General features: G+C 36.9%; 1 protein-coding gene across 1 annotated transcript in view; it reads left to right on the top strand.

The window, feature by feature from the left end:
• Window positions 1–18,797, top strand: part of LOC138331314 (protein unc-93 homolog A-like) — a 41,390-nt gene extending 22,593 nt beyond the window's left edge. The window contains exons 3-4 of the mRNA XM_069278841.1: window positions 15,465–15,735; window positions 16,229–18,797. Coding sequence (XP_069134942.1) covers window positions 15,465–15,735; window positions 16,229–16,458 — 501 coding nt within the window. The 3' untranslated portion in view covers window positions 16,459–18,797. The remainder of the gene's footprint in view (window positions 1–15,464; window positions 15,736–16,228) is intronic.
• The last annotated feature ends 6,807 nt before the right edge of the window (window positions 18,798–25,604 follow it).

Raw genomic sequence — 25,604 nt, 5'->3', positions numbered from 1 at the left:
TCAAACCGTGATAACAGGCTTTGATTATGTGCATGTGTATCATTATTTTGACGTTCACATTTCAAAGCACGTGAAAAATTACATTTAAAGGCCCACTACTTTTCCAAAACGGCTTTTAATTTTTAAAATAGGAATGTACAATGGGATCGACAATTTTATAGAGTCGCAAAAGTTATCAACTTAACGTTAATACTACACTTAATATCGCCTTCTGAACAATTTAATTCAAATAAATAAAATATTAATTTTCATAACGCGGGTCGTCTTATGTTTCTCACCGTCGTTATAAATACCGCGTGGTAGAAGGCAAAATTTCCACTGTTTTCATATGTTAGAAACCGTTTTATCAAAAATTATCATAATAAACCTAGCATGACCAAATTTATACAACTTCTGGAAATAAGAAATTATAAGTAATTACCTAATTTAGGAAAATTGATAGTTTTGGCCATAAGAAGAGAATCAATACTGCTTGCTGCCCTAGCGTAGCGGTCGTGCACGTGTTGGGTGTATCTGTACTATGTATGTTTGTATGGCGTAAGGGTCTGGATAAGTGCGCATGCTTATCATCACCTCCCACGGAATTGTCAGTTCTGTGTGTTAAATATCCATGTGATTGTATATCAAGTTTTGTTGCACTGTATATATTAATGTACTTTTTCTGATGAACCGTAAGGTTAAAGGAATAAAAGAATTGAATTGAATCATATACTACGCAGGAAATCTTGCATATGTTTGGTGTTGTAACCTCATCTTAGGACATTGGTATATTTTTCTGATGTTATTAATGTTTTTTTAAGAAACCTTTATGTTTTGCTCATGGAAGGTAGTGGGCCTTCAACGATTTTAGGATAGATTCATATATCATGCGAATCTTCATAATTCTCACATTATACTTTACATGCTTGGATACGCCAACAGACCACTGACATTAGTCGAGACAAAGGCTTAACAGAATCGGCGGAGTCATCTAGGCGTTACAACTAACCAGCTAATATTAAGACCAATAAACGATTGTTATTAACATTTTTTTATAAATTGAATCCAAATTGAATCACATCGCGTAAAAAACTTATGACTCACAGGTGCTGCATATTATATTGAGTCTATGGTTTATTTGGGGAGCACAACTTGCTAATCGAAAATAATCACAACTGCAAAGAAAAAAACATTTTCCATCCCATCCTGAAAAACTTGAATTTTCAATCGAAGAAGTAGTGGATAAAAAAATCGGGAAGTGGATGATTTTGAGTATAATAAGTATGATGAGTGGAAGTATTTGACGCTGAAAGTTATAATTTTCATATTGACGAATTAATAAGAGCTTTTGATATATAGAGCTACCAAAATTTTGAGATTACAATACTTGTAATGCCCGGGTTTTCATTTTACACGGACAAATAAAGCTTCAAATGGATTATGGCAGTACTACAAAAAAAATTATAATTACGTTAAAAGTGAAGTAAAATAAGTACATACCAAGTTGTGGCTTACAATTCCGGTCATTTCACAATGTTACAGTGGTTTACCAATTACAAAGTGACCTCTGTCGATATGTCTTAATCACACAATTTTAAAGTGCAAAATCATGTGTTGTAACTAATGTGTATAATGCATCATACATTTTTGCCTGTCTCTGAATTATTTTCACAGCTTAATTCATCAAACCTTTTGGTTTTCTATATATTTCTGAAGAAAAAAACAACATATTAAAATTTTTAGCAGTTATGGCTCATAAAACTTTAATACGCTAGGCTTATCATTCATAATTCAGAAAATTCTGGTATTTTACTATGCCAGACGTGACAGCATTACAGGAGCTGTCGGAAAATTTTATGAGGGCAAGTCCTGAATGATGAAAATGATGAATATAGCTGTGTTGAAATTGCTATGTTTTCACAATTGATAAGTAATTTCCTTACTTGACAGACAAACAGTCATTCTTTATTTCCTCTTTTTACAAGAGATTATGTCAATCAAACAATATATTTCAATTTACATATTACAGTACAGATATTTACATGATAAATTATACATTAAGACACAGAAAAGTCAAGAATTGTGTTCATCTCCTTCAGCATTTCCTGGACAATTACAGAGTAAATATATTCACCATTATCTTTTCCCATTCATACTCATGCAGTTGCACACAGGAACGATCTCCAAAGAAAAAGTTACATTGGTTTTTGTCATCTGAATTTGTAAACAAGAAATAAGATGGAACATCTATAGCGTTCACTGCCCCATCCATCATTAGGTAACGAGTTTGAAACAGTTTTGGACACTCGAGCAAATCGTAAAGCACAATATAAATACTGAGTTTTCCACTTAGTTTACACAAAACAGAATCAAGCTCAAAAACAAATGAATACTTCATAATATTTTCTTAATTCAACATACATTTGTGAGATTTTTGTCTTGTGCTCGGTTCTAGTATAAGGTTGATTCCTTGACTACTATGTATTGTAGCATATCTAGTCAATTAATTTTTTTATACAATTTTCTTTCCAATGCAGAAAATATTTTTTTTATTGTGGGGAAATAAAGAAGTCTGTCTGTCTGACTAATATTGTGGTATCGGGCAAGGTTCATGAACTGCCAGTAGCGCACGCAGGTTTCAGTTGCAATTTTCCCTTTCATGCCACATGCATGTCACATGCATGACAAAGGACTTTACATTAGAAGTGTCACTGTCTCTTTATGGTTTAAACATTCCATGAAAGCGTTTCATTTTAAGCTAAGACCATTGTTTTCATTCAAACACATACAAATGTATTTACATTCACGTCTAATAAAATCATCATTGGAAATAATACCTATTTGACGAAGTTATCCATTTTGACGTCGAATCTCTAGGCCTAGGAACAACGATGTTATTTACTGGAACTAGCAGACGACACAAGCTATTAGTCGTTCGGAACGTCTTCACGTGCTGGCAACCACCACGCCCCCTGTGGTTTGTCATTCCAATTTGACACTAATGGCGGTATGTCGTTTACAATTTACTTGTAACTTTCATTTGGCCTTTACACAAGTCAACAGTTCACCGTCCAACCTTTCCGCTTTTGACGACATACTTTACATACCATTAGAGGCTTTTAGCAGAGATAGCCCAGACCATTGCCTCGCATTTAGGAAACAATTTGAGCGCTCAAATAACCTTTCGCTTTCTGTAGCATATCCTAGTAACCAGTCTGTCATCAAACTCCCGCTCGTCCTTATAACACACAAATTGTGATGTAATGCACACATAATGTAAAGAATATTATGTGCAATGTAACATATTAGCATTTGTTGCCATATTTATGACATGCATTGCTGTGTAATATAAAATGGATGTCCTAGCAGTAGCAAACATATACACGGTTGCGCGCTAGCTATTATGTACTGTATACATGTACGTCCATTATCATTTAAAGATGCCTTACCACCCTTTTACTCGTCATTTGAACAATAACTGATGCTTACTCATGTAAATAGTTGTTTAATTAACACAAAAATAATATATAGCTTGCATAGGTTATCTCTATTGTCCGACAGAGAGAGAGAGGGCTTGTGTAGGGCTTGTGTAGACTCTGGCTGTTGCCCGTTACAGAGAGAGAGCTTGCATATGTTCTGTCTGTTGTCCAATGAACACAAAAATAATATAAAATACTAAAGTTGTATGGTCTATCACTTTCGCTCTTTTTGTCATAGTGAAAACTGTTTAAGTGTTATACACATTTTCCCCCGTCTGTCCGAGGTTTAAACTTTCTACTTTTACCACTTTTTATAAAGTTGCAGCACTGGAAGTATTTTTAATTATAGAAGTAAAAAATCTTTTTAACGTGTACACGTCAAAAATAAGCTCGAAAGATGCCGAATCATTCCGAACTCTTCCGAACATCGTCGCGACAATCTCGAAGTAACACGAGAGATGTGAAACCAAATGTCAACAATTTTTTTCATAAACAAAACATGCGGTCGACCTCAGCAGACCGGATTTACAAAGAAAATAATGCATGCACATTACAATATTTGATACACACAATACTGAATTACGGCAATGTGTGAGTTAGATGTTTCAAATACTCGCTCTGTGGACATATACCAGCACGATTTGCTCATATTAGCCAGAAGGAAAACGTAAATAAACACATGTGCGCTTACGCTAGTAACCTGGATCACCACGTGCAGGACGTGTGGACATAAGTCGCGTGGTACGATTCGGAATGCCGACAAAAGCCGAAGGTACTGAACATGGCGGTGTTTGAAGGCGCTGTATTCAAAACCAGAATATATGATCCCTAGATTTCGGCGCTCTTATAGGCCGACATATTCTTTTTGGGAGCTTAATCAATAAGTTACATGTGCATGTTCAAATATCAAATGTTTAAGCAATATATCGTTACAGTGAAAATTATCAGAAATACAACTTTAATGTTACTTTTGATGAATGCGCAATCAGTACTTTCATATAGGGAATAATAACATGATTTTTTTCGGGACGCATTTAACCATTTTTATTAATAGTTTTATCGTGAAGTAAAATAAGAAGCTTAAAATTTTCAATTTTGGTAAAGGTGTAAAGTAAGTAACTTTTGTATTTGAAAAAAAACCTAATTCGTCTGCTCTTGTTTTTGATTGACAAAAAAAACAACAAAAAAACACCATTAGTCAGCGTTGGATCATCTTTAAAGGCCCACTAACTTTCCGGATCAAATTGTTAAGGTTTCTTTTAAAAGAAAATATATATCGATGGTCTAAGATGATGCTACAACACCAAACATATGCAAGATTTCCTGTGTAATATATAATTAACAGTGGAGATTCATTTCACTGTTTTGCCTTCTGGTGCAGTGATAGTCAACTACCACGCTGTATTAAGGACAACGGCGAGAAACATAAGACGACCCGCGTTATGAAAATTAAGACTTTTTTTAAAAATTAAATTGTTCAGAAAGCGATGATAAGTGTAGTATTAACGTTAAGTTAATACCTTTTGCGACTCTACAAAATTATCGATTTCGTTGTACATTCCCATTTTAAGAATTCAAAGCCGTTTTGGAAACGCCGGAGTATCCGTAGGACAACCACCACCATTCAGTTAATACCTGGTTATTCTGCTACCGGATTTCAATTATAAGATGTAGCGACCTAAACACATTCTATATTGACTGCTGCTTCTAATGGTCACGAAATTAATCCATAGGTCTAGATTTCCATTACTGAAAGGTGCTAAAGGAAAAATTAAATGGTGACACTATGCTCTTGAATCCCCCCCCCTACCCCCCCCCCCCCCCCCCCCTGAACGTTTCTGTCTCCATCTTTTACTTATAAAAATATTAGGTATTTTTACGCTTTTTTTCAATCGACAACCGTCAACGGAAACTACCGACGTTTCCCGACTATGCCCTCAATAAATGCCAAAGATCTGTCAAAGACAGGTTGGAACTAATAACTACAGACCAACTAACAACATAACCGGAGTCCGGACAATATGCCATTGTTTAATTCGATCACCAGATAAATCGTCTGAGGCAAATCTGATCCTTAGATTGTCCTCTCAGGCACGTGCAACCAATTCCGGCCACTGGCGTTGGCCTGGCTATCTGTCAGCGCTCGCCAATCCTTCGTGGTGTGAGATTGCGAGTGTTGGGCGACACAATAGAAATAAATCACAGTAGTGGCCATATTTAGTTGTAGAGCGTAATGGTCTGGGATAATTGTATCTGTGTTCGCGCGAGAGTTGATGTGTCTACGAGAACCTGATCAGGTTGAGCGAGAATAAACATCCCTGTTTGGCGGGAATTGCAGACATTTCTGTTTAATACCGGTAAAATGTGTTTATTTTGACTAGAATGTATATAAATTGGTACCAAACATTGAGCAGCACAAATATTAGAACATTGGAGGGAGCAATACGAGGCTAAATGTTTAATAAACACAATATCATTTACTCATCCATTCCTTATTACCAAGGCGTTTTCTACTCTTTGTAATAGACGTATTGTTTAAGCTCTGTCTGCTGCCCGACAAAGAGAGGGCTTGCGCAGACTCTGACTGTTGCCCGTTACAGAGAGAGCTTGCGCAGGCTCTGGCTGTTATCAGTTAGGTGGGCTCTGTCTGTTATCAGTTAGGTAGACTCTGTCTGTTATCAGTTAGGTAGGATCTGTCTGTTATCAGTTAGGTAGGCTCTGTCTGTTATCATAGTTAGGTAGACTCTGTCTGTTATCAGTTAGGTAGACTGTCTGTCTGTTATCAGTTAGGTAGGCTCTGTCTGTTATCAGTAGTAGTAGTCTGTTATAAGTAGTGGCTCTGTCTGTTATCAGTTAGGTAGACTCTGTCTGTTATCAGTTAGGTAGTCTGTCTGTTATCAGTTAGGTAGGCTCGTCTCTGTCTGTTATCAGTTAGGTAGTCTCTGTCTGTTATCAGTTAGGTAGGCTCTGTCTGTTATCAGTTAGGTAGGCTCTGTCTGTTATCAGTTAGGTAGGCTCTGTCTGTTATCAGTTAGGTAGTCTCTGTCTGTTATCAGTTAGGTAGTCTCTGTCTGTTATCAGTTAGGTAGGCTCTGTCTGTTATCAGTTAGGTAGGCTCTGTCTATTATCAGTTAGGTAGGCTCTGTCTGTTATCAGTCAGGTAGGCTCTGCCTGTTGCCCGTTACAGAGAACTTGTGTAGACTGTCCGTTTCCCATTGTCGCTAACATCTGCAAAATAACTTGGAGATTGAGATCGAAATCCGTGTGTGGTGAGCTCTGTGCCTATAAAAATCAAATCTCAAATCTATTGACATTTTGCAGAACTCATGGGAGAGGCCAAAACGGGTTTAATAATTGCTAATTCCATTTTTTTCTCAATTCTGAATTATGATTATAATCAAATACATTTAGAGTGTAAGGACTTAATATTCTTTACCTAAACGTGATTTGCAAGACCTGAAGGTCTCAAGTTTTCCCCCAGGGAGTTGGTTGTAAGTTTTTACTACATATAGTTTAACACATTTTAGCATTCTTTGTTCAATAGATATAGGAACTAAGTCCAACTTCTATTTCAACACTATGGGATGGTAGAGTATTACGGACAAAAAGAACCATTCACCCTAATTGTAGTGAGACACGAGATCTCGAAATAAGATTTGACACAGCCCCGTGTTTTACGACTTATAAATCTTACCCCTCGGGTTGAGATTCTGGTGTCTCAGACTGACCCTATGGGGCTGACTATAAGGTCCAAATAGAAAAATTAATAAAAAAATCGTAAGGTGATTTTTTACGTTTTACTAGTTTTTGATATGATCATTAATCTTGAAGGATATTCCGTATTAGATCCCGGTTACCACTAAATCAACGGATCCTTAATTTGTTCTTGTAAACGTGAATCACTGAATCAGTTAGAGTTGCGAATACTGGTAAACAAACTCTAAAAATAGTGAGAGTACTAACCCACCTGTCATGTCTGATATGTTCAAGCTGTATTGCAGAACACAAATAGCTTCTCATGAATCGGGAACCTTCGGAATTTTCTCGTTTACGGAAAGTGCCGAAGGTTCTCTAGCGTGCGTGTATAAAGAGCATTTAGCGTGCTTTAACAGAAATGTTTGGTAGTGTCTAATTAGTCCATCAACATTATTTGGTAATTTAAGATATAATCTGTACACGTGTAGCTGTGATTACGTAGCTCTGAAGGACGGACGGACGGACGGACAATTCAATCGGATCCCCTCGGAGAAAATTCTGGTAATCTCGGAAATGATATATTTTCAAAGATTGACGGAAATGACTCAGAGATGTCGCAATTGGGACCATTTCTGACAAATGATCGTCGTCATAGCTACGATTCCGTCCTGGAAACGGAGTGGAGGCAGGATGTAATAACTAGTATTCGTTCTAATTTACGACAATTTTGGCACAAGGAATTCAAATAGTAAAGTCACGAAAATGACATTACCAAAACCTACAGTTTTTACAGTATATTAGTATTATCTGGTAAAAATTGTTTTGTATTGCTTTCTTCAAACTTTCTATTTGTGGTAGTTCATAAAATAATTCTACATTTCCTAATTATTACCAATATACTGTAATTATGATTAAGTTTTATATATTAATGTATTGTTATTATCAGAAATAATTAAGAACTAAATGCGATTCAAAATTAATACTTTGAACTGTCGATATGCACTCTAAATAACCGTAATGTGTTTTATGAAAAAGAAATACCAACATGTCACAGAATAATTGATGTGATGAAAAGTGGCGTTACAACCAAACTTAAATCGCGATAAAACACCAAACAAACAAAGTACTTTAAAACTCAACTGTTATTGATTGGCAATTTAATATATCACATAATACAAAGTCGGCAAAACCTCGGGAGATATGTCGAATTTATTTGGTGCAGATTAGTCCATGCTTAGTCAAGACTGTTTGGGGTTAATTGCCAGGTACATGAACCACAGGCGTTTGGCTCTATAAATACATTTATATACAAGTAAGGAGAAAAAAAATAAGGAGAGTGAAATGCCTGTGCATGGAAAGATCATTTGCATTGGAGCAAGTTTACACAGGAGTCTGAAAACTAGTCACAGTTAATAAATATTAGTTCTAAATGTAATTATACATAAATGATTATTAACTGTCACTAATTCCCAGATCCCTGTTGTGATATAGGGGAGACGTTTTGGCTGTGGGAGCTTACCCTTCCATTAATATGAGCCATAACGCACTAACATGTTTGAAAACTGATAATTTAACACCGCTAATGAAACGACGCTTCCCCCAAGACCAGAACACAATCATTTATTCATTACATCTATTACTGATATCCTTCCTTCCGGAGAGTTTTTATGCATCCGTACCTATCATTAGACACAACTTTTCTCTTCACACTAACAGCATTAAATTAGGGTTCATCAGGTACACTAGGTAGGTCTCGGTGCGACTGAATCAATTACCCATGAATCTCTAGTTTATGTGGGTGCTTGTTTTTGTATGCGTGCTTCTCGGTAATTTGTAGCGCCATGCATGTTTAAATAAGTCATCCCGTGTATGAATACGTTTTCCTAAAAGTATATAATTCAAGAACAACTCGCTGACTTTCTCAAATATGTGCACAAAGATCCAAATTACCATTGAATAGAAGCAGATGCATATTCGTGTTTGTACATCCTGTCTAACCGGATGCACAGTGTACACAGTAAAGATATAGCGCATACGTAATATCATGTAGATGGTATTTACATTTCATGTATGTAAATTTTCACGATTTATTGTTTGAAACTTATTTGCGAGTCTCCATAGCGGTCATTCATGCATATACAGGCTACATTATATGTTAAATCACGCTTTTGTTCAATTTTGCGTAAGAGGACAATTTTTTCATCAATTTTGCGAATTCAGATCGCATTTCGTGAAATTGAAATCAACGCAAATAACACGATATTCTAGGTCTGGCTTAGTGGCTCATTTTATGTCGAGCTTTAACGGCTTCAAGGTTTAAATGACTCACGTCTTGTCGGACTGTATGTCCAGTTAGCTAGTACCGTTGCGTAAATCAGTGTCTTTTCTCTACATATCAATATAGTTGGGGAAAACCGAGACGCTGTGTATTGAGCACTCCCTCGGGCTGTCGATAATCAAATAGTGGTCAGAAGAGCGGCGGTTACTAAATAAACTGCAAATTCTGCCTGAATACCCAAGATTTGTATATATACATATACAGTTGGTTTGTATCGATCTCTCCAAGGCTTACAGTTCAACTCAAGGGCAGATAACCTAGAGTACTCTTCATCAATTCGTTAACTTCGTCAATGTCAAATCACTAGTTCTATCCTGATTCGATTTTGCGTGATTTAACACAGAACTCATTCGTTTCTCTTCATTAACAGTTTCCGTGCATTTGCCCAAAACGTTTTGGCGTTGGCATGGCCGAGGCCTGAAACTCGGTCAAGTTGGTTGTTGACTTGTTGTCGGAGCTGTTTGCTTAATTCTCAATAATGTAAAATATTCAAATCAATTTTCATAACGCGCTGTTTCAGAAACAGTTAAACAAACTCTACACATTGATTGAATTGCAAAATTCATGGTCGCAGGATTCAATTTGTATAATTATATTTCAACAATCTTGTAAGAAAGTGTTTTCAATAAAAAGAAGCCATGTGTCAAACGTTCTCGCAATCGGGAACCTTCGGCACTTTCCGTAAACGAGAAAAAAATCACACGAACCCGACTCAAGGTAAAGAATACTGTAACCACCTCCACGATCCCATGTATTCGGTTCTTTTCCGACCTAGCTGAAGAAATGAGTTAAAAAGAATGCGACAACTGTGTCGGATAGCCTTCAGATAAGGTGGTTGTCTTGCATATCTGTAAAAAAAAAGAGAAAATCTATATGTTAATGTACATGTATCAAACTCGAAGTGCAATGTATCCGACCGTTACTGAGACAGAAAGTTATTTAAATACATTTATTGTCATTAAAGGAGAACCTTCAATTTACAATATGGTGATTGTGACAAATATTTGCCCTTACTAGTCTCAGTTTTAATAGTACAGAAGAGTCTGCCAAATGTACTTGCAGGAGTTAGAAAAAAACTAATAAACAATGAACTGTTCCATCATTTTAATTGGGAGAGGTCGAATATGTTTTCAGGGGTAAATGAGCTGTAGTGTAATGTAAATGAGCAGCACACATCTCATTTCATTAAAAGTTGCGCGTGACAGACTTATAATATTGGCTCCAATCATATTTAAGTAATTGCCAACAACACCGTCTCCAATTTGGGAGTAGAATCGACTTTTGATGCAGCGTTAGCATGGCCGAGGCCTGAAACTAGGTCAAGTTGGTTGTTTACTTGTTGCAGGAGCTTTTTGCTTAATTCTCAATAATGTAAAATATTCAAATCAGTTTTCATAACGTGATGTTTAAGAAACAGATAAACAAACTCTAAACATTGATTGAATTGCAAAACTCATGGTCGTTAGATTCGATTTGTATAATTATATTTAAACAATCTTGTAAGAAAGTCTTGTAAGAAAGTGTTTTCAATAAAAAGAAGCCATGTGTCAAACATTTGATGCTCTTACAATCTTGAGGTTCTTTCAATCGGGAACCTCCGGCACTTTCCGTAAACGAGAAAAAAAATCACACGAACCCAACTCGAGGTAAAGAAAAATTTAACCACACCACGATCCCCCGTGTTGGTTCTTTTCCGACTTAGCTGAAGAAATGAGTTAAAAAGAATGCGACAACTGTGTCGGATAGCCTTCAGATAAGGTGGTTGTCTTGCATTTATGTAAAACAAATCTATTTGTTAATGTACATGTATCAAACTCGTAGTGCAATGTAGCCGACCGTTACTGGGGCGGGAAGTTATTTAACTACATTTATTGTCATTAAAGGAGAATCTTCAATTTACAATTTGGTGATTGTGAGAAATATTTGCCCTAACTAGCCCCAGTTTTAATGGTACAGAAGAGGTCCGCCAAATGTACTTACAGGAGTTAGGAAAAACTAATAAACTCATTCACCCCTGAAAATTAACAATGAACTGTTCCATAATTTTAAATGGGAGAGGTCGAATACGTTTTCAGGGGTAAATGAGTTTGGTACCATTGTAGTGTTACATAAATGAGCAGCACACATCTCATTTCATTAAAAGTTGCGTGTGACAGACTTACAAATATTGGCTCCAATCATATTTAACACCGTCTCCAATTTGGGAGTAGAATCGACTTTTGCTGCAGCGTTGATTTCCGCTGCGTCAGTTTACTTCCGGAAACGTCCGTTGGCTTCCGGCGGAGACGAATTAATCAAATTGGCGTTTAGGGTCGATAAACAATTATGAACTTGTCGTGTCTAATGTACTTTAGTGTAACCAAACAGGAAAACGTGTAAGCCAAGCTCACCAGGTACGGATAGCTTGTATCTTTGCAGGGACTGTGCCACTTGATTGTTAGTAATGTTGTACAGTGACGGTTAGCAAGGGATTCTAGTCCACTTTCAGAGTATAATGATAGTCTACTGGCAAAATATGGCAAACCAAATTATTTCAGTTTCTTGTATTTTTTTCTAAATCATCTGAGTGACCGAGATTGCATGCACATCCATCTCAAATTTCACAATAGTATTCAAACCACAGGCATTTGACTCTATAGACATTTTCCTTTCTACATATGCAATACAGTATTACATATATTTTGAGAAAAATGTTATAAAGTCAAATGCCTGTGTCCAGACAATGGCAACATCTTGTCAAATTAAATTTTAGTTTACGAAGAACACTTTTTTCGTTTGAAACATTTTTACACTTATGACTTGGCCTATATGATTGCTGCATTTATAGTTAGCGTTTAGGGTAAGACCTATGTGCTTATGGACTATGGTTATCAACAACTATAGCTTTGTTCATTTTCAATATTGGAAATAAGTAGAGCTTCCGTTTTCCAAATATTGTTTTTTTATGTATTCATTTTCTGTCCTTGTTTATTTTTTTGTTGTTTCGGTATCTAGAAATGAGGTTGTGATAAGTTTTCAAAGTTGTTACATGTAGATATGTCATTAAGATATATAGAATAGATAGTAATGGACCTAAAACTGACCCTTGAAGAACCCCAGCATGTGTACTTTTAACGGAAGAGCTACAATTTTGTATGTCAGTGATAATAGACATAATATTTAACTAATTTTGAAGTTTTCCAAATATACAACAACATTCTGTCTTAACATTCAGTCCTTTGTGCCAATCGGGAACCATCGGCAGTTTCCGTAAACGATAAAAGTGCCGTAGGTTCTCGATTGTCACTAGCAATATCACTGAAAACAAATAAGTCGCTACATTTTTTTCCAAGATTTTCACACTTCAATGATTTGATGTACAGTTGAATGACCATGCTGGAAACCAGGGTCAAGTTGTTCAAAAAGTGTTAATTACAATTTAACGAAAATTTCAAATGAAGATAAAATAATTTGTGGTAATACGATTTTTACAAAATTTTATAAGTTATTTAAGAACTCTATTCTTTACCTAATTGTTGATTTGAGTGAAGATAGAATCATAAATTTTGCAGCAAATGTGAAATGAAAGTTTCACTAATCATTTAATTAAGCTAATCATCCTTTGAACAACCGGGCCAAGATTAATATCGCAATATTTCCTTGTGTTTTCTCCGCGTTACATTTAAGACAATCATGAAAAACATGTCACAGTCCCCTGTGATAGCTATTTTTTAAACTATATACAAACACACATTATATTTATCTCAGTAATTTCTTAATGCATAATTAGTTTCAGAGGGAAACTTTCCACAATTCCCTGTGCTGAATATGCATGTTTTAAAGCAGAGAAAAACATATCAAACACACACCACAATCCGTAAATAAAGAAGGAAACTGGAAGTTTTTATTCGATCAAAATGGAAAGGAAATGCGCTACATCAGTTTGAAAAATTGAACTTTGGAAAGTTATAGTTAAATAAGGAAGAAACATATGATAAAAGTTACACTGGCCTTTTATTGTCATGTTACACAATGCCATTTTGTTATAATTATCTTACATGTGTGTAGTCAACTGTATCCATTGGTGACGATATATTTAGAGATTAGTACAATGTAGAAGTACCGGTAGGACTTTCACTGTTTATATCGGATAATTGGGCTGCAAAACTGTATTAACATATCCTCGTAGTATTTAGAAGGGGAGTCAAAGTTACCTCCCCTGTGTTTTAAGAAAAATAAGACGAAAAAGATTTAAACTTGTTGTTGTAAAGTATTAATATATCATGAAATTAATTTCATAATGTGTCATAATTACTTAATCACTTTTTGTAAAAAATGGTTAAAAATAATATTATAATAGGAAGATATGAATATATATCAAAAATAAAAGTCGTTTCCATGATCGATAAAATTTGTGATATATTCTGAAGGTTTTGATCGTTTTACTTTAAATTCAAATTCAAACACAGGTGCGGAAAGTACCACAGTGTAAATATAGCTCCCTTATAATACTATTGACCTTTCAACTTCCCACAAAGAGGGTAAGAGACTGTGGGAAAGGACGTAGACAGGGAGGAGAGAGTGAGAAAAGTTTGAAAGCGAGAGGGAAGATAGAATGCGAGAGGGAGGATAGAGTGAGAGAGGGAGGACAGAGTGAGAGAGGGAGGAGAGAATGATAGAGGTAGCACAGAGTGAGGGAGGGAGAAAGTATGAAAGAGAGAGAGTTTATTGTGAGGGAGAGTGTTTAACAAAGGAAAGGATATCGTGAGAAAGAGTAGATAGGCGTTGTTTGTATAGTATAAAATACTGCCATGGATACGGAATCATTATTTCATCATTTTTATAGCGCTGAAGCAGAGTCATATGCTAAAAATAGATTTAAATTATTGTGGAGGATGTTCCATGTCACGTTTGTTTTATTTGTATTTACAGGGTTCATCAGGTTTATAATACGTGCGTTTGTATATCGATCAAAGACCTATACAACACCGGGTAATCAAACAATAGGCAGCCGTATATTCAGACCAGAGGATCCATGCCCCACTCACAGGGAATTGTAACTTAGAAGGAAGGGAGTCAACTATAGATATAATATTTAAAAGTCCTTTATATATATGTGTACATAACCCACTGCCTTCGATATTACAAGTCCCTGTGGTCCTACTCCCCTACTCCTATCCTTAGTATATGTACACAACGTCATTCTTTCTTCCATACTTTTATTAGGTAAGGGATTAAGGGCTCCAAAGTTTGTTAATATAAATGACCTTGACCTTCATTTAAGGTCACAGGGGCCAAAAATCCTAAAATCTAGAAACGACTTCTTTTTAACTTCTAGAAGGCCAAGATACCTTATATTAGGCCTGTAGTATGGCATGCTGACATAAAAGGCTACAAATGTTTCAATATGAATGATATTGACCTAATGACCTTCACGCAAGGTCACATGGGTCAAATAATCTTTAATACAACTTCTTGTGAAGTTCTGGAAAGCCTGTAGAGACCTGATATTGACCATGTAGCATGCAGATATAAAGGGTTACCAGGTTTCTTAATATGAATGACCTTGACCTTCATTTGTTGTTGAGTTGATGAAAAGCCTGTCAAATTGTCAATCTGATTAAAATAAAACTTGTAATTCTGCTCCACTACGATGTTCTACGTAACGCTCCTATACAAAATCTAACAACTCTCAGTTCGGGGTCAAATGGCGTTACTCCATTAGGGTGCAAATCTCGACGACCGCAACTATTCTGGTATATCATAGGTAGACAGGATCAGTAACTCAGTTGGATTATTTTACGATAAGGACATCAATTGCTTCCTGGACGTTCCATCCAATGAGGAAACGGAATACAGAGTTCCTTTGCTCGATTTTCAGTTTTACGCCATCTAACTTCGCATTTGATCATCTATATTTTGCTCCTGCTATGCTTATCTTTTATTGTCCTTCAATACGAATCTTTCATATGACCTTGACCTTTGTTTTGCAGGCTTACATCTCGTGTACACTAGGTGTCACCAGTATCGGCCCCGTGATGATCTGTTTTGGTGCCGTGAGTGCTGTAAGCTGTGTTATGATTGGTTACTTTGCCAGTAAGCACATCAAGAGGTTCGCCTTTATCACCGCCGGGGCCACATTTAATGTAGGACTACTGATAGTCTTGTGGCTATGGAAACCAAGTCCGAACGACATCCCAAATTTCTTTGTGGTAGCAGGCTGTCTGGGTCTGTGTGACGCCATTTGGCAAACTCAGACATACAGTACGTATCTTCAGTTAACAAAATATTGCTTTTGTACACCCTCCTCCCCACACACACCTTCTTTAAGTATATACATTGTACATCTCAGCTTAAAGAGTTCGATCGGTTGAGCGCTTGACTGTTACAGTAAGCCATATGTCCAGAATTCGATCTCTAGCAGAGGAAGTGGTCTGTGTGTTTATGTAAAAAATTTGCGCTCTGTTACACTTATGTAATTCGGTCGTCCAAAAAATAGCATATATATCCCATCGATTAGTGATCAATAAACATTCGGAAACGGTTCCATTACTGATAAATAATACTTTACATGTACATATATAATGTAAACTGTCTTCTAGAGAGTATCCTGTTCAAACAAATGTCTTATACCCAAACGTATGAATGACGCTATAATTGATTTAGAAATAGTGTTTTCTTTATTTTCCTTTCAGCTCTATTGTGTTTTCTTTATTTTCCTTTCAGCTCTATAGTGTTTTCTTTATTTTCCTTTCAGCTCTATATGGTGTCCTTTTCCTCGACAGACAGGAAGCCGCCTTTTCTTCCTACCGAATGTTCTACGCCACCGGATGTGCTGTTGCGTTTGGTTACAGTCACTTCCTGTGCGTGCAGACGAAAGTCTACGTTCTGGGCGGGGTTCTCGTGTTGGCCCTGATCATGTATTGTGTTATTGAAATGAAAGTACAGTTACAGAGTCAGCACATAAAAGATATCGTCGCCTTGTAGACGGGGATTTCATCATTCAAATCACTGACAGAGTGATGTTCAACGTGTACGTACTCGTGTCCTTAGGAACGACGTGAATCACGTGCTACCGTAACACGTAATCATACAAGCATGTGTACCACGTGGCTATAAGCATACTGATGGCATACCTTAATTGCGTTCAGATTGTCGCATACTTAGGGCATCTATATACCACGTGAGTATACAGACCAGGTACAACATGGTTCTTAGACGTAAACAGTCATATACCACGTGAAAATACAGACTGGGTACCACGTGCTACTTAGACGTAGGGAGTCCAATAGCACGTGAGCATACAAACCGGATACCACGTGCTCCTAGGACGTTTACAAAGTGAATAGGCGGACTGCATGGTCAAGGTTCCACGTGACTCCACAAAAAGTAAATTAAAAAGTACACTAAACAAACTTAGTGTCACTTATGGTGAACCACGTGATGCAACAAACTTGTGCACTGCACGTGTACGTGATGAAGCTTAGGATGTGATTAAAATGACTTCTTCGTTCATCAGTACAGGATAATCATATACGTGGAGCACCACGTAAATGTTTTCTACACAAATTTTTGTAACGTTAGTGCGGTCAGTGAACAAGGCTCTACCGTACCTTACAGAGACCAAACACAGCACGTGGTGATTATTCTTAAACTGATCTCTTTATTTTCGTCATTACTCAACATAAACATTTAATGTATATACACATAAATTATCACTCGTTAATTCACTTCACCGATGACTTTTTTACATCAACTATGGTAACCATTCTACTGTAAAAGAGTTGATTATCGTGGTGACTTTATTTCAATGTTTTTCCTTCTGGTCTATCGGAGTTACTCGATCCTTCCGGTTTCACTCCGTCAGTGCTGACGGATTTAAATTAAAGGGAAGTAACTCTAGTACATCAGAATGCAAAGGCGATTTAATTTGACGATTTACGAGAATCTTTTAGCGGTGATTTATTTACACCAATATACAAGATATAATCATACGCAAAAATGAATTGGTGTAATAGAACAACTGGAATGTCACACTTAAGACCATCCTCGATACTCCAGGGGTTCCGATCACTTACGATCTCTACTCCACTGGACAATCTCATAGTAAAACTGAAGACACCAGAACAGAACAGGTAATTTAGTCCTTTGATGTACATCAAAAAAGTCGTATAACGGTACACTGTGGGTGACTGTGTGGCTTTAAAGAAGGGTGTCGTTCTCTTGGTAGTCTTAAAGAATTTTTGCAGGCCTGTGATTGGTTGAGATTTGTTCCCCTGAACTGCCTGCAGTTTTACTATGAGATAGTCCAGGGATGTTGAGATCGAAGTGATCGTAACCCATGGAGTATCGAGGATGACTTACGACTAACGTTGTACTACGTTTAGTAGTATTTACCTCAAATGAAATTTCAACTACATTGCCAATAATTACCTAAAAATCAGGACCGAAAGGTATGAAAGTAGAAATGCACATTTAGGGTAACGAAAGAATTTATCAACTTGCATAGAAAAGGCTCACTGTTCGGCCCGCAAATAAATACATACGGTTAAGCCTGATGCTAAATTCCACGCTTCCAGTCTTGCAAAAAATAACTGGTCAATTTTCCTATTTTGCAATCTTTATTAAATGTTGAGATTTTTGAATGAAAAGGCACTCGTCAAAAGCACTTTTGATGGTTTACTACCTTCAATCACGTTTTGGATAGGCACATGAAGTTTCTAATAACATCGTTGGTTTAAATCTCAAAATATTTTGAAAACGTTAGACGGATTTAGAGGGTCGATGACTTGAGAGCCTTGGAGTTAAAAGAATGAAACATGGGTCTGTCAGGTGAACAGGGATATCTCAACCATCGTGTACACCTGACAGACCCATGTAAGATTCTATTATTCTCCCATACTTCACAGGGATATCCCGTGGTTGCTAGGGAAAAGATATATCTATCTATCTTACAAAGGGGGGTGTAAGACAGCTCACACGCGCTAGACAATAACGTGACGTCATCAATACATGCGGCGTAACTGCGGCGCGCATTATAGATGACGTCATCATTTTTTTCGCATAACGACGTTCCTGCGATAATGGCGCGATGAAAAAACCTGAAAACCAAGTGAAATTTCGTCATTTCATTTTTCTGTTAAGTATGGGTGAAAAAAATGTGTTTTTTTCAGAAAATTTGAGATTTAAAAAATTATTTAAAAATCGGGATATTTCTTAATAAAACAGAGATATAGTAAATATCGCGATTAAAAAAAATCAAATCTCATATTTTCTGGAAAAAATCACATGACTGTCATATATACTCATCAGTCCATCCACTACATTATTGTAAATGCAAAAAATCAATCCACCCTTTCTCTATGCCCGTCACTGATTCGGTACGGCCAATATGTTTATGGTATCAAGGCAGAATCCTCAGTCCAATGTTGTGATGTCATATACGTTTTTTTCAGGATTTTAATGTTTATAATTTAAATATATGGCATGTTATGTTTCATTTTAAATAAAATAAATTAGATAATAAAAAGCGAATAGCGTTCATTATTGATTAAAACAAAAAGACATGGAACCCCAGAAACAGGTTTGGAAAAAGCTTCCTAGAACGAATCCCATGGGACCAGGATAAATAAATTCGTTAAAAAAGAAAGTTCGCCAAAGAGGTTCTGAACTTATACGTTAACTAAAGTCATAGACTGACTGCATCCCGAATCAGCGTATAAATGTAACTTTACTAAGCTCACAAATTCTAAGGAACAATGTGGTCTTTGGCATATTTTCCATTATCAAAAAACTAACTGTATACTTGTTTGATCGTATTTGATTTTTGGTCCCAAGTATCTCTATAATTAGTTTTTCTTTGTTTTCATACCAAATCTGGCTCTCTGATTGGCCAATATTTTTTTTGCATACCACTATGAAAAAAAAAAATCCGAGAATGGCGCGAAACCCCGACGTTATCGTGACGTTGCGTATTGATTCGGAAAAAAGAATCCCTTGAAAAACCACTATAATGTTACATTTAAACATACATTATTTTATCAAATAGAGTATAAAATTAATTATAAGTATTGATGTCACTTTTTTTTTTAAATTTTATCGGGTTATGAAAAAAAATTGTTTGCAAACTTTTGTGAGAATCCGCTACGCGGATTCACACAGTTTGCAAACAATTTTTTTCCATACCCCGATAAAATTAAAAAATAGTGACATCAATGCTTAATTAAACAAGTCTATATTCAGCACTTCAAAAACAAAGTTCCAGAAAAAAAATGACATGGAGCAAATATTTTGCAGACAAATTAGCATGCGGAGAGTAGAAATGACAGGGTTATAATGCGGTTGCTAGGGAAAGATAACTCGGAGTAGGGAAAAGACAGCTCACACGCGCTACATGACGTGACGACATCATTACATGCGGTGTCTATTGTCGACGACGTCATTGATTTTGACGCATTGCGATATTCCTATGATGGCGACGCTTTGGAAATGTTTCTATATAACTGCATTTTCATCATGTTTCGTTTAAGTATGGGAGAAAGAGAATCAAACATGGGTCTGTCAGGTGAACAGGGATATCTCAACCCTCGTGTCCACCTGACAGACCCATGTAAGATTCTATTATTCCATACTTCACAGGGATATCCCGTGGTTGCTAGGGAAAAGATATATCTATCTTACAAAGGGGGGTGTAAGACAGCTCACACGCGCTAGACAATAACGTGACGTCATCAATACATGCGGCGTAACTGCGGCGCGCATTATAGATGACGTCATCTTTTTTTTCGCATAACGACGTTCTTGCAATCATGGCGCAATGAAAGCTGGAAACCAAGTGGAATTTCATGATTTTTTCTTCTAAGTATTGGAGAAAAAGAATCAAACATGGGTCTGTGAAGTGGACAGGGATATCTCAACCCTCGTGAAAGATTTTGACCGTCAACCCTCGGCAAGCCTCGGGTTGACCGGCCAAATCTTTCAATTCGGGTTGAGATATCCCTGTCCACTTCACAGACCCATGTAAGATTCTATTATTCTCCCATACTTCACAGGGATATCCCGTGGTTGCTAGGGAAAAGACATCTTTATCTTACAAAGGGGATTGTAAGACAGCTCACACGCGCTAGACAATAACGTGACGTCATCTATACATGCGGCGTAACTGCGGCGCGCATTGTAAACAACGTCATCAATTTCGACGCATAACGACGTTCCTGCGATAATGGCGCGATGAAAAACCTGGAAACCAAGTGAAATTTCGTCATTTTTCTAATAAGTATTGGTGAAAAAAAATGTGATTTTTTCAGAAAATTTGAGATTTGAAAAATTATTATAAAAATCGGGATATTTATGAATAAAACAGAGATATAGTAAATATCGCGATTTGAAAAATCAAATTTCATATTTTCTGGAAAAAATCACACGACTGTCATATACACTCATCAGTCCATCCACAAAATACAAAAAAAAATGTATGAAAATCAATCCACCCTTTCTCTATGCCCGTCACTGATTCGTTACGGCCAATATGTTTATGGTATCAAGGCAGAATCCTCAGTCCAATGTTGTGATGTCATATACGTTTTTTCAGGATTTTAATGTTTATAATTTAAAAATATGGCATGTTATGTTTCATTTTAATAAAATAAATTAGATAATAAAAAGCGTATAGCGTTCATTATTGATCAAAACAAAAAGACATGGAACCTCAGAAACAGGTTTTGGAAAATGTTTCCTATAACGAATCCCATGGGATCAGGATAAATTACTATTTATAAAAGAAATTCGCCAAAGAGGTTCTGAACTTATACGTTAACTAAAGTCATTGGCTGATTGCACCCCGAATCAGCGTACATTTGTAACTTTACTAAGCTCACAAATTCTAAGGAACAATATGGTCTTTGGCAGATTTTCCATTATCAAAAACTAACTGTATACTTGTTTGATCGTATTTGATTTTTGGTCCCAAGTATCTCTATAATTAATTTTTCTTTGTTTTTATACCAAATCTGGCTTTCTGATTGGCCAATATTTTTTTTGCATACCACTATGAAAAAAAAAATCCGAGAATGGCGCGAAACCCCGACGTTATCGTGACGTCACAATAGAGACATTGACGTTGCGTATTGATTCTGAAAAAATAATCCCTTGAAAACCACTATAAGGTTACATTTAAACATTCTTCATTTTTTCAAATAGAGTATAAAATTAATTATAAGTATTGATGTCACTATTTTTTTAATTTTATCGGGTTATGAAAAAAAAATTGTTTGCAAACTTTTGTGAGAATCCGTTACGCGGATTCACACAGTTTGCAAACAAATATTTTTTTCATACCCCGATAAAATTAAAAAAAAAAGTGACATCAATGCTTAAATAAGCGAATTTCGTATCAAGTAGAGCAGAATCGCCTTAAGAAAGTTTTACTGTAGTATTTGTACAATAAGCAATAGCAGGAACCCAATAAGAGAGGCCTTGTATCAATTAAGAGGGCCATAAAGCCTGTATCACTCACCTAGTTAATTTAGTAAATATTACAAAACTACTCAGGCTAAGGCTTGCAATTTGAATTCCACATCTCACAGCATAGGAATGATAATCCCTTACATGAAAAATTAAGATTCTCCTTAAGCAAAGTATTAAAGAAGATGAGGTTAGCTCGGTAACTTTTCTTTTTTTTAAAAGTTTAAGTAATTCCTTAAAGTCAAGGCACGTTGATACAAGTTAACTGATAACTTCCCTGCTGTAGAGCTACTTTACACCGAGACAGGATATGTGCTAGTCACACAGACTACAAGCCGGATTTTTAAGACGCAAGTTGCATAGAGATGACAATTGCCATACACTTACCTGACAATGAAGGAGTTCTAACGGGTTCCATCTTCCATCTGACCAAACTCGATTCTACTTTTGCACTGTTGTTCTAACTACTGCTTCTAAATTATTTCTCCAAGCTTTGACTTCTACTTTGATTCTCTTGACGTGGAATTGGTCGATTCCCAAGACTTAGTCCACAAACAAAAGAATGCCTTGAAGCTCATTTGTGCTCTCAGCTTTGCCGACAGTGGTACCAGCTGTTTTATGACTTCCCATACCTTGCTCTCTCTGGAGTCCTTCAGACATGGCATGTCTACGCTTAGACACCTTGAACTCCTTACTACAAAGGACAGTGTCAACTACAGCTGGGATATATCGATGTACAACCCTACTGATGTGGCATTTGGAGGGACGCCCAGTCATGAAGGCATCTTCCTACTAACGCATCTCTCCAGAGATATAGTGTAAGAGTACAAGGTAATCAAAGAAAAACACGATGCTGAATATTGATACAAAAAAGCCTTGAACTCCCCTGGTAATTCTGACTAGTCAATCATTTTTCATCCATCCAATTGTTAAATTGATAAGAAACTTCTCCGAAATGTGTCCGACAGTATGTTACCGTACTATATTCTGAGGCAATAACTTGGATTGGTGACAAAAGATGGGACTAGTATATCATCTCTCTAGGTTTCAAGGGTAAACGGTTACGTCCAGCGCCCCTTCTTCATAGTCATGAAACGTTTTTTTTCTCGGCTTAAAAGGCGTCCTAGCCGATGACAACATCATGCAGTACATATTGCATGCATGCATCGTGCCTGTACATGGGTAGTTGTTTTGAATGTCAGGTCATTCATGAGTCATGTTTGACGGTTGATAGACACCTGTGATAATATTCGGGTCCCACTCAGCTGATTTCTTTTCTATCACAAAAATGATTGATATGCTCCGGTCAGCCACGGTTGGTATTTAAACTTGATTGCATACTATCAAATCACTTCATCACAGTGACAGCAAGATGTTTGGGGATTTAGTAATGCTACAAAGTTATCTCTATCAGCTTGTCTGCATGTAGACTGGATTGCCTGCCGTAGTTTTTCTACTCTCCGCTAGGCTTCACTCCGAAAATACAAAGTCACTGTATGAGCACAGACTAGCAAAGATAATTGGTACTAAGGCAGGCAATCCAAGTCTTGTGTAGGATATTCATATACATTGGCTAATCAGACCACGGTCAAGTCAGCTTAAGCATCGCGACTCATCTGACTGAGAACGCTTGTGTGTTCTAGACACTTTGGATTCGCTCTATTCTGGCTGAGGACACTTGTATGTTATTGACATTTTGGATTCGCTCTATTCTGGCTGAGGACACTTGTATGTTCTAGAATGTCTGGAATATCTTGCCCCTTTCTGGCTAAGGACACTTGTATGTTCTAGAATATCTGGAATATCTCCGCTCCTTTCTTGCCAAGGACGTTTGTATACGCAGCATCAAAAGTTAAGCTCCGCCCTATTTTTGTTGATGCCGGCGAACTTCAATGTTACGAAAAAACAAATAACATTTTATGTATATATAATCTGTTAATTTTTTACGATAGAAAAGTACATACAAGTTCTCAATCAATTAATTACAGCTCAAATATTGCTAAATTAAGACATTTAGCAATGCAGGAAGACCAGCTAGACAAAACTGCAAAATAAAATGGCTTAACAAGTTTGGTCATTATAATAAAACGGTAAGTTAATCATGCCAATTAATGATAAGCCAATTAATGATAAAAGTAACAGATAACATGTCTTATTTGCACAAAGACCTGTTTGTCAACATCTGTTGTATTCTCCGTTAGCAGTAAGTGTTACTGTCATATGTCATCGCATGCTTCATATTAGAAGACATATCCTAATCATCGGACTTCTTTTCGATTCCGCATGGAGTGCCGCAGTCAAATCTAGAAGTTTTGAACCGGAAGATGTCTAGTTCTGACTTGGTGTCCTAAATGATCCCACAAATGCTCTATGTGGTTGAGATCAGGACTCTTCGCTAGCAAAGGAAGGATGTCTATGGCATTGTTTTAGGGAAAGGCGATCACGTAATTGATGGGGCCCAGCATTGTCATCATATATATATTAGTGAATGGTTGTCAAAATTGGGAAATAACACTCTTTCTAAGATGATATTCTAATAATCAAAGACCATTTTATAGAGATTCAACTTACAATCATAAGAAACAAAACCTAGACCATTACGAAGCCACCACCGAATGCAACTGTTGGTATGGGTGTTTCTCTGGTGGTAAGTAAACCTTCGTTCTACCTACACACTCGTGCAACCATCGGCAACATTGAGGAAGAACCGACTTTCATCCGACCAATAACTAGACGCAACAGAATGAGAGACGTTCATGACAGCTTTAATAGCATACTGAGACGTTATTGTCGTATTAATTCCGATACTTTGTCGTCTCTTGCCTTTTGATAATCTCCATCTTGCCATATTGGCCAATACATTATGAAATGCGACTCTGTTGTCATTAAAAAGGCTTTCCAGATCATGGGACACAACACACAACCAAAAATGAGTTTGGTGCAAGTGACCCTATTGTGCTAAACGCACGTCCACGGCGTCACTCCGGTGTGGACGGGTACAGTCGTGTTTTAGGTACGCACAAGGATAATATACCTTAAAGATAGACGGTCATAAGACAGCTTTTGAAAGTAATTTGACAATTAGTCATATAAGCTACTGGTGTTTAACTTTTGACGCGGTGTATATGTTCAAGAATGTCTGAAATCGCCTCGCGACTCCATCTGGCTGAGAACAAATGTATGTTCACTTGTAGTCGGCTGTTAACCGCCTAGTCTTCACCGATGAAAAGTGCATTCCACGCTAAGCAAATGGATGGTTCTAAACGCTCTACAGATGTGGACTACGTCGTTTTTGGGACAGAACTGTCATTAGACTTATTTCAACTGTCAGGTATTATCACTTTCTTCTATAACTTCTTGAGTGGCAGGAGCAATCGTCGCAACAACCTTGTTACATCTTGTAACACACATGGGCTAGGTGCTGACATTGATCTTCCTTTCATGACCACTTTTTTCACTTCCCTCCACGAAGACTCTCACAGTTTAAATAAAGTACTTGGCGGCTGCACTTAAACAACCCTTGACAGTCCCCAAATGAGCGTGCCCTGTCAGGATTTCAATGTATTTTGTAAAATGGTACACTTTCCATAGTTTTCTACTCTCTAGCAGACTGCGGTCCGCAAGGGGGGTAACCGAGACAGGAACCAGTCAATAGTTGTTTTGCAACTTTC

The sequence above is a fragment of the Argopecten irradians genome, chromosome 9 (genome assembly GCF_041381155.1).
Source record: "Argopecten irradians isolate NY chromosome 9, Ai_NY, whole genome shotgun sequence".
Classification (NCBI taxonomy): Eukaryota; Metazoa; Mollusca; class Bivalvia; order Pectinida; family Pectinidae; genus Argopecten; species Argopecten irradians.
The sequence above is the reverse complement of the archived record's forward strand: the minus strand, read 5'-3'. Positions and strand labels throughout refer to the sequence as shown.